Below are 13,017 nucleotides of genomic sequence, written 5' to 3'. Positions count from 1 at the left end.
GCTGCAGTCTCTAGCACCACCAGCGGGGTCGGTGGACTGGGAGGGTCGGGGACGATTCCCCAACCCCGGAGGGGCCATGCCTCCAGCTGCCAACGTGTGCCATCCCCAGGCGGAGGCCGCTGCCGCCCCCAGGTCTCGAACCCGCAGGCCCTGTCCCGGCGGGGCGGGGCCACCTCCCACGCGCTGCCGGCACGGGGCGGGGCCTGGCGCGCGCCGCGCTCTGATTGGCCGCTGATGTGTGAAAGTGGCGCGCCGGTGCCGGAGCCGCTCGTGGTGGAGGGAGATCCGCACGTGGGCGCAGCTTCCGCCGGCTCCGCGCAGCATGTTCGGCCGTCGGGCCAGGTGAGGCCGGGGAGGGCTCCGGGGCGGGCACAGCTCGGGGACAGCTACTGAGGCTCTCTCGGGATGGGGCAGGGTCGGCTTCGTGTGCACAGGTGGGAGAGCATTGTCCCTCTGTGAGCTCCTCGGGGGGTAGGAGGGTGCAGGTCTGCCTTTGCTGGAGGAGACAGAGCTCCCTACTGCTCCCTCCGTGCAGCCTGAGAGTTCTGCTGGTGGCCATGTCCTGCCTTCTCTTTCCCTTCCCTGCTAGCTGGCTGGGGACTGTGCACCTGGGGTTTTGTCACTTGAAGGAAGGTGCTTCCAGTTCCCTTCTGTAGCCCTCCTGAGCTGGGAGGTGACTCAGTATGAACTGAAGACCTCTTGGTTGCCCTCACTGCTGCAGTTTTGCGGTCTTGCTGCACGGCAAACAAGCTGCATTAATGTCACCTGTTCATCCTTCTGCTGGGAACACCCTTAGAGCCTTTGCTTGGCTGAGGTTTTGCTTTAGCTTCCATGCTAAATGGCTTTTTGTTTGTTAAGTGCCTTTTTGCCCCTTGTCCTGCCCAGTCCTTTCTTCCTGGACACTTCAGACATCTGGTGGCAACACTCACTGTCCCTGGAAGCAGAGGAGGTGTCCTGGGACGTGACAGAGATGGCAGCTTTGTGTAAGGCAGCAGATGACGACTCAGACCTGAGCCACCTGGAGGGGAACAGCAAGGAGGAGTTGGCTGTGCAGGACCCGGTGAGTGCCTGCCTGGTCAGGGAACCAGTTTTCCTTGGTGCTGGAAGGAAGTAGAAAACTTTTTACACCTGGGGTGTCCCTGCTTTGTGTGCTGCTCATGCCAGTCTTGGTTTGGGATTCAGGAGCTGGAGGCCATCAAAGCCAAACTGCAGGAGATTGAGAAGGAGGACGAGAAGCTGAAGGAGTTGCAGCTGGAAGCTCAGAGTCACCTGTTTATGAGCTCAGAGGCAGGTATGGGCTGTCCCTGGGTGCTGCTGTCCCCCCAGGGACACCTCTGGGGTGCAGGAGCCAGAGCACATGGCTTTGCCTCTCTGGGCACCTGGGACTGAGGGTGAGGGGGATCCAGGCATGGCATGGTGCTAATGCAGGTTATATCAGCTCTTATCTCCTACCTATGTGGGCCAAGATGCAATAAATTAATTTAATTACATTTGATTCAGGTAAGTAATTGAGTTTAGCACCAACAGCCCCAGTAGAGGAGTCACTGAAGAGAAAAGGGGCAAGGGCATGGAGGAGGAGGCAACAGTGTGGGGATTTGGGTACACCTGGATGCGACCAGGGATCTGAGGAGCTTTGGAGTGTGGCAGCTCGGTGGTGGCCATGCTGGGGGCAGACCTGGACAAACAGACAGAATCCCTCTGCCACGTGACTCCTGCCACTCTATCCATGACAAAGCATCCCTCCTTTCCACAGGTCTCTTCCCAAAGACAGCCAAGGAGAAGGTGGAGGCTGACCAGCGATCCATCTACGTGGGCAATGTAAGTGGGAGCCCTGGAGCAGAGCACTTCCCACTGCCGCGTGTCCCAGATCCCTGAGTGAATGCTCTAGCCCTCCACCAAAGGCTGGGTTGTCCCATCCCAAATGTTCCTTCTCTGCCCAGCCCAGACTGGAAATGTGGCTCAGCCTCTGCCTGTGATTCTCATCCACTTGCAGATCCTCTGTTGCAAGTGTCAGCTCCCCAAAATACTCCTCTGGAGGCTGAGGGTTGTGTGGTATTTCTTGCTCCCTCAAAACGGGGCTGGGCTCTCTTGGATTTGTGTTTCCAGGCTGGAGCACTCACTGGGAGGGTCTCCTGACCCTCAGGAAATGCTGGAGCTGTGGTGGTGAGGTGTGAGTGGAGCCAGCTGGGCCTTTTGCCTCACGTGATGGGCTGTGAATCTGAGACCCATGAGCTGGGGGGCCTGGACTGTTGTTGCAGGTGGATTACGGGGGCACGGCGGAGGAGCTGGAATCTCACTTCAACAGCTGTGGGCAGATCAACCGGGTCACGATCCTCTGTGACAAGTTCTCAGGGCACCCCAAAGGGTCAGTGCTGTGTGCAGGGGTTGGGGGTCTCCAGGGTGTCCCTGGGGCTCTGCTCACCCCGTCCCCTCACAGGTACGCCTACATCGAGTTCGAGGAGAAGAGCTCTGTGAAGGCTGCGGTGGAGCTGGACGAGAGCGTCTTCAGGGGACGAGTCATTAAGGTAAGAGCTGGGTGAGGCCCCAGGGGCTGTGCCCACCCTCCCCTCCCAGCCCCAGGTGTGTTGGGCTGTGCCAAATCCCAGCTCTGACAGCCCCTCCCTCCTTCCAGGTGCTTCCCAAGAGGACCAACATGCCTGGCATCAGCACCACCGACCGTGGGGGCTACCGGGGCCACTGCCGAGCTCGGTGGGGAGGCTACTATGGAGGGCAGCACCCCAGGGTGCGAGGGAGGACGTACAGGTGAGTGGCTGAGCAGGGGGATTCCTTATGTATGGAGCAGACTGTGCTTGGGATGGGGTTACCCCTTGCTCTGGCCATGCTCAGTGTCCTGGCTTTGCACCTCCCACCGTGGCATGGATGGGGAGAATGGAGAAAGGCTCTGGAAGGAAGAAACACTTGGAAAAACCTACTGCTGCCCCTCTGTCCCTGGAGGGATTTGGGGGATGATGGGTGTGCATTGCAGTCCCAGTCTTGACCAGTCCCAGAGCTGTGCCTGCCTTGGGGCTCCCCTGGTTTTGGGGGTGTGGTATGGGGTAGCTGGTGCAGAAGGGTGAATCCCAGCCTTTGGAGGGGTGAGGGAACAGGTGCCCTGTGCTTTAGGATGTTGTTTTTGTTCCTGTTTAGGGGTCGGGCAAGGCTGCTGCCTTGGTATTTTCCGTACTAGAAAGGACTGGACTGCCCTGGTGATGCCAATGGAACTGAAACAAGATGGGATTGGGAGAGATTTAAAAATATGCCTACCCAAGCCAAAAACCAGATTAATTTAAAAAACGCCATCTGCCTGGCTGTGAGGATTTACTGGTGAGCCCTGTGCCAGGCTGTGGGAGGGAAGATGGAATCTGCTCCCTCCTGCCAGAATCCCAGGAGGGGCTCGTCTCACCTCAGCTCAGGGGACTGTGTTTGCATCGAGAACAGGCTCATTCCAGAGAATGCTGTCCTGGGAAGGGAAGAGCTCTCCCAGACCATCAAGTCTCCTTCTCATCCCATGGAAAAGGGCTGTCCAGGTGATCTCCACCCCACTGCTCAGCCAAGCTCCCTCAGCTCTGCCAGCCCTTCTTACAGCAGCTGAGTGCTGCCTTCTCTTCTCCTAAGAAGATCCTAAAGACCTTTCCAAAGACCATTTTCTTCTCCAAATTAATGTCTTGGTTTGCAGCTCTAGCTCTGACTGCTGGGGAGCTTTTCCTTCAGCCCTGTGGTTTCCTGGTTTTGCTCTTGGAACTTGATGTGGTTTGGGTCTGGTTTTTTGCTTGCTGCCTTTGTACATCTAGGGCAGAGAAAAAAAATCCCTTGCTAATTCTCTGGAAGCCTCTGTGTCTCTGATAGTTAAACAAGACCTGGGTGTCACAAAACCCTTCCCCCTTTTTATTTTGGAAGTCAGCAACCCCCTCTTCCCTCCCTCCTGCTTTTATTCCAAATCTACAAAGGAACTGCCAACTTCTCATTTGACTTTATTTCCAGCAATAGCAGCATCACAAAATCACCTCTGTTGTTTCAAATTTGGTCTGATTTTCCTCTTTATTCCCACCATCATTCCTGCTCTGGATTTGCATTGAGGATGGTGTGAGCCCAGCTGAGCTGGAGGATTGGGATCAAAGTGCACCACAGGGGGGACCAGGGAACAAGGTTCTGGCTCTTCCCCTTCCTGCTGATTTTGTGTTTGAGTTCTGAAACCACTTGTTTTTAAAGGGAAAACTTTGTGTTACAAGAGGCAGGGCTGGGAACACCAGCAGACAGTATTCCTGGAGGAAGTTCTGCATGGAAATGGGTTTTATTATATAATTCTCCCACTAATCTTTTGGGATCCTTGGTTAGGATTCCTCTAACCCAGATGCAACAGATGCAACCGACTCCTAAAGCAGCTTTTCACAGCTCAGGGGGCATTGCCAGGCTAAAAATCCCACTGATTTTTTTTTTTCCCTTTAAGATCTCTAGGTTGTTTTTTTTTTTTTTTTTAAAGCTTAACTCTTCATGTTGTGTTGATTTTGTGCTCAGTGCTGCAGAGACTGACCTTAATTTGAGCTACCCTTAGGCTTAGACTATAAACCAGCTTTTTCTAGTGCTTCTGTTTGGGAGGTTTGTAAATTTTTGAGACTTATTTTTTAATAAAAAAACTACTTTGGGGTGTTGGGACTGTGGAAGAGAAAATGCAGAGCTGCTGTCTCTGAGTGAAAACAGTAAAGATTTTTAGATTAAAATATTTTGGGATAGCAGTGCACAGCTGTGCCCTGTGGAGGTAGTGGGAGAAGCTTGAATCTCCCCTGATTTGCCAGATTATTGTTGATTAAATGTACTTAAGTTCTGTTTGAGAAAGTATTGTAACTGTCACTTGTTTTCAAAATAAATTATCCTGCTGTGTGAACTTCATGTGCAGTTCTGGCTTTCTCCAGGCTCCCTGGATCCTCTGGAGCTGTGTGGCTCTATTTTTTTTAGCTGATTTATGTATTTTTAACTGATGAGGTGCTTGAAGCACAGGCTCCTGCCTGTGGGGCATGAAAGACTTGGAGTAGAAGTGTGTGAGAAGCACTGAGTAGCTGCTCAGTGCCTACTCCTGCTTGTATCACCTTGTAGTGGTGGAAGAACTTGGGATGCTTTTCCAGTCCAATTTGTGTTTTATTCTATATAAATACCTGCTATTGACTGGGGAGTCTTTAATTGGAGCAGCAGAGAGCTGCAGGGGAGGAGATGCTAGTAGAGATTAGTTTGGGATGAGCCATGCAGTTGTGCAATCCTGATGGCTTAATTCCTTGGGTGGATTTATTCCAGCTGTACCTGTGCTGGGAATCACTGTGGAGTGTGCCTGGGCTGTCTGGATGAGGTGCAAGGTGAAAACAGCAAAAAGTGAGTTACCCAAAAACCATCCTGGGAAGGGAAAATCCCAGAATTATTTGGGTTGGAAGGGACCTTTGAGCTCATCTTGTGCAGCCTGGTCTAGTGGAAGGTGTCTCTGCCCATGGCAGGGGTGTGGGATGAGATAAGCTTTAAGGTCCTTTCCCACCCAAACAATTCCATAATTCTGTGAACAGTGAATTCCCTGCTATACTCAGGTTTGCTTGAGTACAAATCCATGCAAACTTTGCAGGCGTCAAGTTTATTTTACAGATTAAAATATTACACAGACTGAAGACAATATATACATCACTGCTCCTGTACAGGGGGGATGCTCCCAACAGTGGGATGGAAAGGGTTCAGCATACCTGCATCATCATGGAGTTCACCATATTATCAAAAGCCCTGGAGAAGGAAATAAACACAGATTATTAAAGGGAGCAGCTAGTTCTGCACAGCAGAGCTTTTGTAACACCACGGTGTCTCTGCCTGGCTTTCCCTAAGCTGCACACATGGTCTGTTGAGTAATTAATGACTTCTAGTTAAGCTGAGGTAAGGACAGGTCTTATCCTGGCTGCAGACCTGCCTGTGCTAAGTGTAAAAGTGGTTCTTGTCTAGGCCATAGAAACTCCCAATTCATTAAAATTCCTTGTGAAATTACAATGAGAAATGGGAAGTTCTGGCCCTCCTCACACATGAGGAATTATATGTCCTAAATGCCTGTCCTACCAAGGGATAAACCTTGGACAAGTGCAGTTGTTTACTCTTTAACCTGCTCTACTTATCTGTATTTTAATACTCAGAACCATTAAAAGACCTCTAAGATCATTGAATCTAACCATTATTTACCTATATTTTCATATTTATCTCTGAAACAGGCAAATGTTTCTCCCGAAAAAATACATTTTCTTGACTTAATGTTTTTAACACCAGTTCTGAGGTGGGAGTGAGAGTTCAATATAATTTTTTTTGAGATTTTAAGTTTTCTATGAGGCAGAAATGGCCCAAAACCAACATAGCTATTCTTATTTAGGCACTTAGAGCAAACACACCCGAACTGGTCCACCACAGGGTTGGTCGTGTTAAATCATACGTACCCTGAAAGTTCCAGAAAGGTGACAAAGACATAGGGATCAGTGTGGAAAACCCACTCACCTGGAATGGATCCGGTCCCCAGGGTTATAGAAAGGGTTACACATGATGTCTGTGTATGAATTATGCAGCTTCCGGAACATCTGAAAAGTGATTGCAAGTGAATTAATTTCTTGGCTTCTCAGCACTGCATGGGTGAGTGGCAGGAGCACAGGCAGTGAGGTGGCTCTGGGTTGCTGCACTTACACTGCGGATCTCGTTGTCTCGAAGGGCCGTGTTGGAGGAATCCACCACCATGACAAACTTCACCTTGGAGTTTGTCACATAGCCATACCTGTGCAGGTGTTAAGGACTGTGCTGCTGGCACACCAGGGCCTGGCAAAATCACCAAAACCAGGCTGGAATGCACTTGGAGAGAGGAAATGTGAGGAGACTTCCTCCTGAGGGGCAGCACCAATCTCTGCTCTGGTGACCAGTGACAGGACCCAAGGGAACAGCTGGAGCTGTGCCACGGGGGTTTAGGTTGGATATCAGGAAAAGGTTCTTCCCCCAGAGGGTAATTGGGCACTGACCAGGCTCCCCAGGGCAGGGGTCACAGCCCCAAGGCTGGCAGAGCTCAAGTAGTTGGACAATGCTCTCAGGGACCGGGTGAGATTGTTGGAGTGTCCTGTGCAGGGCCAGGGGTTGGACTTTGATGGGTCTCTTTCAACTCAGGATATTCCATGATTCTATGAAGTTCTGCCTGTAGGACTTGTTTGGGAGACCATAGAGACCTGAAGCTCTAACATCAGCCAGTGGGACCGACCTGAGACACTCAGAAGAAACACCCAGTTTATTAAAACCTAGGAGCAACCTGGTCTAGTGGAAGATGTCCCTGCCCATGCAGAGGATAGAACTGGATGGGTTTTAAGGTCCTTTCCAACCCAAACCATTCCATGATTCTATGACCCACAGGGCTGTTGGGAGTCACTCATCCAGCAAGAGCAGGAGAAAGCAGCTCTGTGTTCATTGAATTAAACACACCGTGGCCTGGCAAAAGGCAGGAGAAAGATACACTTTGTAGTCTTCAGTGGGGTAGAGGAGCCCCAGGTAGAGCTCCCTCTGGTCCACAAGGGCTTTGCCCATGGCTGAGATCTTCTCATCCACGACATCAAGGGATGTGTGCACAGTGTAGTGGAACTTCAGCTCGTTCTCCGTAGGGACACTCCGGATGTACAGGGGGTAGTTCTGAGGGGGAGAACAAATCACACTGACCAAGACTTGCCACTCTATCAGTGATGGTGCCCTGACAGTGCTTCACCCAAAGAGCTGCTGCTCTCAGGAGCTATTTAACCATTTTATGTTCACAGCCCCCTTCACACTTTCCAGACCCTCGGTACAGAGCTGTCCCTGTGGGAGGAGAATCATTTGCACAGGCACTGCACAAGGCTCAGGCCTCTCTGCTCCTGTCTCCTTATCCCAGTGGAGCCTGCGCCCAGCTCTTCCTTTGGAAAACTCCTCCCCTCTCCTGGCGGCAGCAGGTCAGCAGGACACCGTAGGGCACCTCTGCACTGCTCCTGCTCTGATTCCAGCCCATCTCAACCCTCAGTGTCTGCTCCACTCCCCCTGTATCTGTGCTGCTCCCCTCATTCCTGCTCACATCCCACAGCCTGAGCCCCTGCCCAGTTCTCCTCTCCTCGACCCCACAACCTCACTGGCCCCACAGCCCCGGTTCTGTTCCCCTCACTCCTGTTCAGTGACCAAAACCTGGGACTCAGCCCCTTTCCCCTCCTCAGGTCCCATGACCCCACCTGGCCCCACAGCTCAACCTGGACCCACTCTGGCCCTATAACCCCCCCGATCCCCTGACCCCCTCAGGCCCCAAAACTAGAGCCCCAGCCCTTCTCCCCTCACCCTTCCCAGACCCCACAGCTCCACCTGACCCCCCTTTTCCCCTCAGCCCCACAGCTTAAGCCCTGGCCCCTCTTCCCTCCTCAGGCCCTATGACACGACCCCACCTGACCCCACTGACCCACTCAGGACCCCAGAGCTCCACCTGGCCCTACTCGGACCCCACACCTTGAGCCTCAGACCTTAATCCTTGATCAGGCCCCATGACCCCACCTGGATGCACTCTGGCCCTACAACCCCCGCGGGCCCTCCTGTCCCCCTCAGGCCCCAAATCCGGAGGCCCAGCCCCTCTTCCTTCCTCCGACCCCATGACTCCACCTGATCCCCCTTTCCCCCTCATGCTCCACGCCCTGAGGCCCAGCCCCTCACCCCTCCTCGAACCCCACCTGATCTCGCTGCCCCCCTCAGACTCCACTACCCGAGCCCCAGGCCCCACAGCTGCCGGTGACTCCCTGTTCCCCTCAGACTCAACATCCCTCTCCCCGCCCTTGATCAGGGCCCATGACTCCACCTGGCCCCGCTGTCCCCCTCCCGCGCCCCGGCCCGTTCCCCCCGCACCTCCTTGGCGATCACGGCGATACAAACCGCCATGTTGCGCCGCCTCTCCCGCCGATCACGTGGCTCGCCGGGCGCGCGCGGGGGGCGCGGTCACGTGTCCCGCCGCGGGTCACGTGGTGCGCGGGGGCCCGTTGCCATGGCGAGCGCGGCGCTGCGGCCGCTGTGCCTGTGCTGGGCCCTGGGACCCGCCGCCGCCGCCCCAAACATCCTCCTGCTCCTCATGGACGACGTGAGCAGGGGCACGGGGGGGCCGTGTCACCGCGAGGGAGGGACCCCGCGGGGCTGCGACACGCAGGGACGGGGAGGGGGGGGATGAGGGTGCAGGGAGGGGGTGGTGAGGGGTCTGGAGCATCTCCCTGGTGAAGAGAGACCCCGCGGGAGCTGGGCCTGGGTAGTCTAGAGAAAGGAAAACTTAGGGAGGGGATCTCATCTCTCCGTACAGATATCTCCATGGGGTGTCAGGATGGTCCCGGACTCTGTTCAGTCTCAGACTGTCCTGTCAACGACAGGACGAGGAGCAATGGCCGTAAATTAAAATACAAGAAGTTCCACCTCAAAATGAGGAAGAACTTCTTTACGTTGAGGGTGGCAGAGCACTGGAACAGCTGCCCAGGGAGAACCTGGAGTCTCCTTCTCTGGAGACATCCCAAACCCACCTGGACATGTTTCTGTGTCACCTGCTCCAGGTGACCCTGCCTTGGGCTGGATGATCTCCAGAGGTGCCTTCCAACCATTCTGTGATTCTGTGATTCTGTGATGCTGGTCACTGTGAGGGGGTTGGTGGCCATGGGAGAGCTGAGTGCTTGTCCCCAGAGGTGGTTTCTGGGAAGGGCTCAATGTGGGACCCAAGGGAACGTCTGGAGCTGTGTCAGGGGAAGGTTAGGTTGGATATCAGGAAAAGGTTCTTCCCTCAGAGGGTGGTCAGGCACTGAAGAGGCTCCCCAGGGCAGTGGTCATGGCCCCAAGGCTGCCAGAGCTCAAGGAGTATTTGGACAATGCTCTCAGGGACAGGGTGGTTTGCTGGGGTGTCCTGTGCAGGTCCAGTGTTGGATTTTGATGATCCCTGCGGGTCCTTTCCAACTCAGGATATTCTGAGGGAAATTGGGCCCTCAGCTCCATAGAGTGCTTGTTGTGGGGGACAGGCTGGGGAGCTTGTGGTAAGGTGGGGGCTCTTCATAGAATCATGGAATGGTTTTGGTTGGAAGGGACCTTCAGGACCATCTTGTTGCAACCCCCTGCCTTGGGCAGGAACACCTTCCTCTAGACGTGGTTGCTCCAAGCCCCATCCAGCCTGGCCTTGGATACTTCCAGGGCTGGGACAGCCACAGCTTGTTTTTTCAGACTTGTGTTTTCAGAGTGTGTCTTGAGCATTTCTTTGCTTTCTGTGCTCACTAGAGCTCTGTCTCACTGACTCTCACGGAGCAGAGCTCTCCCTGATGTGCACAGTCCCGCTTAGTCACAGTTTCCAGGCCTACACATCATCCTTTCCAGGTGTTGGTCTCCCTGTGCCCCATCTGTGCTGTATTCCAGCCGTGGGACAGCTCAGGAGTGGGGCCTGTGCTGTGATTCATGGTCAGAGCTCCCTAGCACATGGTTCAGGCACAGTCTGTGTGATATCTAGGAAAGTTTGAGTAAAGTAAGCTGGAATATTTGAGTAAGTTTGGCTCTGAAAGTCAGCGTGGTCTGGTCTGTCTTGAGTCTTTCCCAGATTTTGTGTAAAAAGTGATGCAGAAACGAAAGGAAGGCCCAGACTCAGCATATTCCTGTCCTCTCCTTCACTGCCCCAGGTGACCTCTCCTTATTCCTTGTGTGTGGATGTCCTGAAAACAAACAAGATTTCTCTGAGCTATTAAGTCAAACCTTTTGGAATTTGAAATTAAGAAATACCTTATCTAAAAATCTAATCATCTTGTCTGTTCTTCCTTTCATAATGTTTGAGCAATTCACAGTCCTTGGGAAAGGATTCAACAGTAAATATTGCAAAATAGGTGTCTTGGTGATTTTTAAACCTAGATAGACTCATCCTGAAGTTAAAGCTTGGCTTTGTAGCCTACACAAGGAATTGTGGCAATTGTGGTGGATGGAGTTGTAGTAGCAGCAAATAAGGTGCATCTACAAGTATGGACAAAGAAACTCCAACACATTTCAGGAAAAATTTTAAAAACTCACACTTGCCTCCTGAAAAACTAAACAAGAAGAGGAGTAATTACACTAATTTTTGCTCTCTGAACTGGGTGGGAAAAAGAGTGCAATAAATCATTAAAGAGCAAAATTAATCACAGATTTGTTTCCAGCTGAAAGTGTTTTTGCTTTTGCCTCCTTGGCCATATGGATAAGGAAATATATCCATTTCCAAGGCGTTCAGGTCACTGCTATCTTCCTGGTTTGCTTCTCTCCTAATATTTTCATGTCATCTTCCAGATGATGATTTCCTAAAGATCTCCATACATCCTGCCCTCTGTGTCTGTTGCTCACCTGAGGCACGCCTGAGCTAAAGGAATCTGTTGCCTTTTTAGAGCAAAATATAATCGCTGGCACTTGTGGTGCCTAATGGCTCATTAAGTTGTTCCCTTCAAGAACCTTCTGCCTGTATTTGTGTTTTTCCCAGTAATGGATTTCAGCACAGAATACAGACACCGTGATGGGAATTTTATGGTTCTCCTGGCGCGTGACCCCTCGGAATTAGGAGGAGGAACAGGGTGAAACCACAGATAAGCAGAGGGACATGTGATGCCTCTGGCAGGTTTCTCTCTTGCTTTAAAACAAACACTTCCTTGTTTTTGCTGCAGTGCTGCTTTTGAGTTTAGACCTTTTCCTTGTGCTTCTAGTTCCTTATATACAGAGGGATAATCCAGAGGCTGAAATGGAATCTTGGGTCCAGCACAAAGCAGCAACTGAAGGGTCGGTTGCGGCAGTTGTACAACACCAAGTATATCATGTGTAACTTCCTCTGTCTCCCTGCTCTGTGTGTGCTTCAGGCCTTTGAGTAACAGTGAAGGCAATGGGGATCTTACAAGTGGTTTAGTACCTGTTAGTAAGTCATTTAATCTCATGTGTGCCTCAGTTTCCCACCCACCAGGGAAAAGTGCAAGAGTTCCCTGTTTCACAGGGTTGGGAAAGATCCTTTCTATCATATTTGGAAAGCACTGAGTAGGAAGATGAACACTGTAAAAATTTATAAATTAAGGGATATGTTATGTGGGCTCAGAAACATTGTGGTTGTGGCAAAGGACTTTAACATCTTTTGGTGTGCTCTTTTTACAGATGGGTTGGGGGGATTTAGGGGCTTTTGGAGAGCCTTCTAAGGAAACTCCTAACCTGGACCAGATGGCTGCAGAAGGGATGCTGTTCCTGGATTTTTATACTGCCAACCCCCTGTGCTCTCCCTGTAAGTAAACTGGAGTTTTAAACCACGTAAGCACAAGAAACATCTTATTTTGGGAAGTTTGGGGTGTTCGCCAGGCTCTGACATGAACTCACAACCAAACCCTCAGGCCAGAGTTTGGATTTGCTGCTTTGATCTTGCCTTTTGCTCCCTTTTTATTTATGTTTTGATTGGAAAACCTACAGTCTTTAGTTCATGCAAAGCACTGGTGCAATGATCACATCAGCCCAGTTAAAGAATTTTTAAACTGTTACAGTTCAATATTCCCAGTAATTGCATTTTTTTAATCTTTCTTGTTTTGGGATAAACAAAACAGAATCTAAACTGTTGCTGAACATATTTTGTCTGATTCTGTTGGCTATGGTGCAGAAAGGCAGCAGGTTGTGTCCCGTTTTTGACCCTGGTGGCTTGGAGATTCTTGAGACAGGGACAAGAGATAAAAGAAACGTTTGGGTCTGGGAGACACAGATATTTTTATCCTTATTCTTTTTTTCTGTGAGGTGGTTTCTTTTTTTCCTTTCTTTCCCTCAAACCTGATTAGCTGCCAATAACTGAAACAAAAATGAGGACCAGGGGCTTTTTATTTGGGCTTTCATTTAGGATATCACTTGGCAGTGTGTTGATGACATCCCTGCTCAGAAAAGGCATTTAAAATATGCTGAAATCCTGCTAAGTCCAATGGTGGGACTGAATAGGCTTAAGTTAAACATCTGTTTAAATGTTCCCTGCAGTCAGGACTTGAT

The 13,017-nt window shown here is 51.4% G+C and overlaps 3 protein-coding genes across 6 annotated transcripts in view; 2 read left to right on the top strand and 1 right to left on the bottom strand.

The window, feature by feature from the left end:
• The first annotated feature begins 110 nt into the window (after nucleotides 1-110).
• PABPN1L (PABPN1 like, cytoplasmic) lies at nucleotides 111-4,981 on the top strand. Of its 2 annotated transcripts, XR_007907516.1 has the most exons (9): nucleotides 111-342; nucleotides 886-1,060; nucleotides 1,183-1,291; nucleotides 1,754-1,818; nucleotides 2,259-2,365; nucleotides 2,438-2,525; nucleotides 2,633-2,763; nucleotides 3,148-3,324; nucleotides 3,439-4,981. XR_007907516.1 is itself a non-coding variant. In XM_051805966.1 (8 exons), the coding sequence occupies exons 1-8, from the start codon at nucleotides 323-325 to the stop codon at nucleotides 3,185-3,187; spliced, it is 735 nt and encodes a 244-aa protein (XP_051661926.1). In that variant the 5' UTR covers nucleotides 111-322; the 3' UTR covers nucleotides 3,188-4,981. The 2 variants fall into 2 exon arrangements, 1 of the variants encoding a protein (XP_051661926.1); XM_051805966.1 differs by having other exon boundaries at nucleotides 3,148-4,981.
• Nucleotides 4,982-5,595: 614 nt separating this feature from the next.
• The window catches only part of TRAPPC2L (trafficking protein particle complex subunit 2L), a 66,514-nt gene continuing 59,092 nt past the window's right edge, over nucleotides 5,596-13,017 (bottom strand). The window contains exons 2-6 of the mRNA XM_051805971.1: nucleotides 8,890-8,933; nucleotides 7,496-7,668; nucleotides 6,688-6,775; nucleotides 6,505-6,584; nucleotides 5,596-5,754 (exon numbers count right to left, since the gene is read on the bottom strand). Of these exons, the coding sequence (XP_051661931.1) occupies nucleotides 5,709-5,754; nucleotides 6,505-6,584; nucleotides 6,688-6,775; nucleotides 7,496-7,668; nucleotides 8,890-8,922 (420 nt within the window). The 5' untranslated portion in view covers nucleotides 8,923-8,933 and the 3' untranslated portion in view covers nucleotides 5,596-5,708. The remainder of the gene's footprint in view (nucleotides 5,755-6,504; nucleotides 6,585-6,687; nucleotides 6,776-7,495; nucleotides 7,669-8,889; nucleotides 8,934-13,017) is intronic.
• The window catches only part of GALNS (galactosamine (N-acetyl)-6-sulfatase), a 52,938-nt gene continuing 48,921 nt past the window's right edge, over nucleotides 9,001-13,017 (top strand). For all 3 annotated transcript variants that reach the window (XM_051805958.1, XM_051805957.1, XM_051805960.1), the window contains exons 1-2: nucleotides 9,001-9,118; nucleotides 12,154-12,277. In XM_051805958.1, the coding sequence (XP_051661918.1) occupies nucleotides 9,026-9,118; nucleotides 12,154-12,277 (217 nt within the window). In that variant the 5' untranslated portion in view covers nucleotides 9,001-9,025. The remainder of the gene's footprint in view (nucleotides 9,119-12,153; nucleotides 12,278-13,017) is intronic.

This window comes from Manacus candei, unplaced genomic scaffold, assembly GCF_025592945.1.
Source record: "Manacus candei isolate 608988 ecotype Guabito, Panama unplaced genomic scaffold, ASM2559294v1 h1tg000065l, whole genome shotgun sequence".
Lineage (NCBI taxonomy): Eukaryota > Metazoa > Chordata > Aves > Passeriformes > Pipridae > Manacus > Manacus candei.
This window is presented reverse-complemented; position numbering and strand designations above follow the sequence as displayed.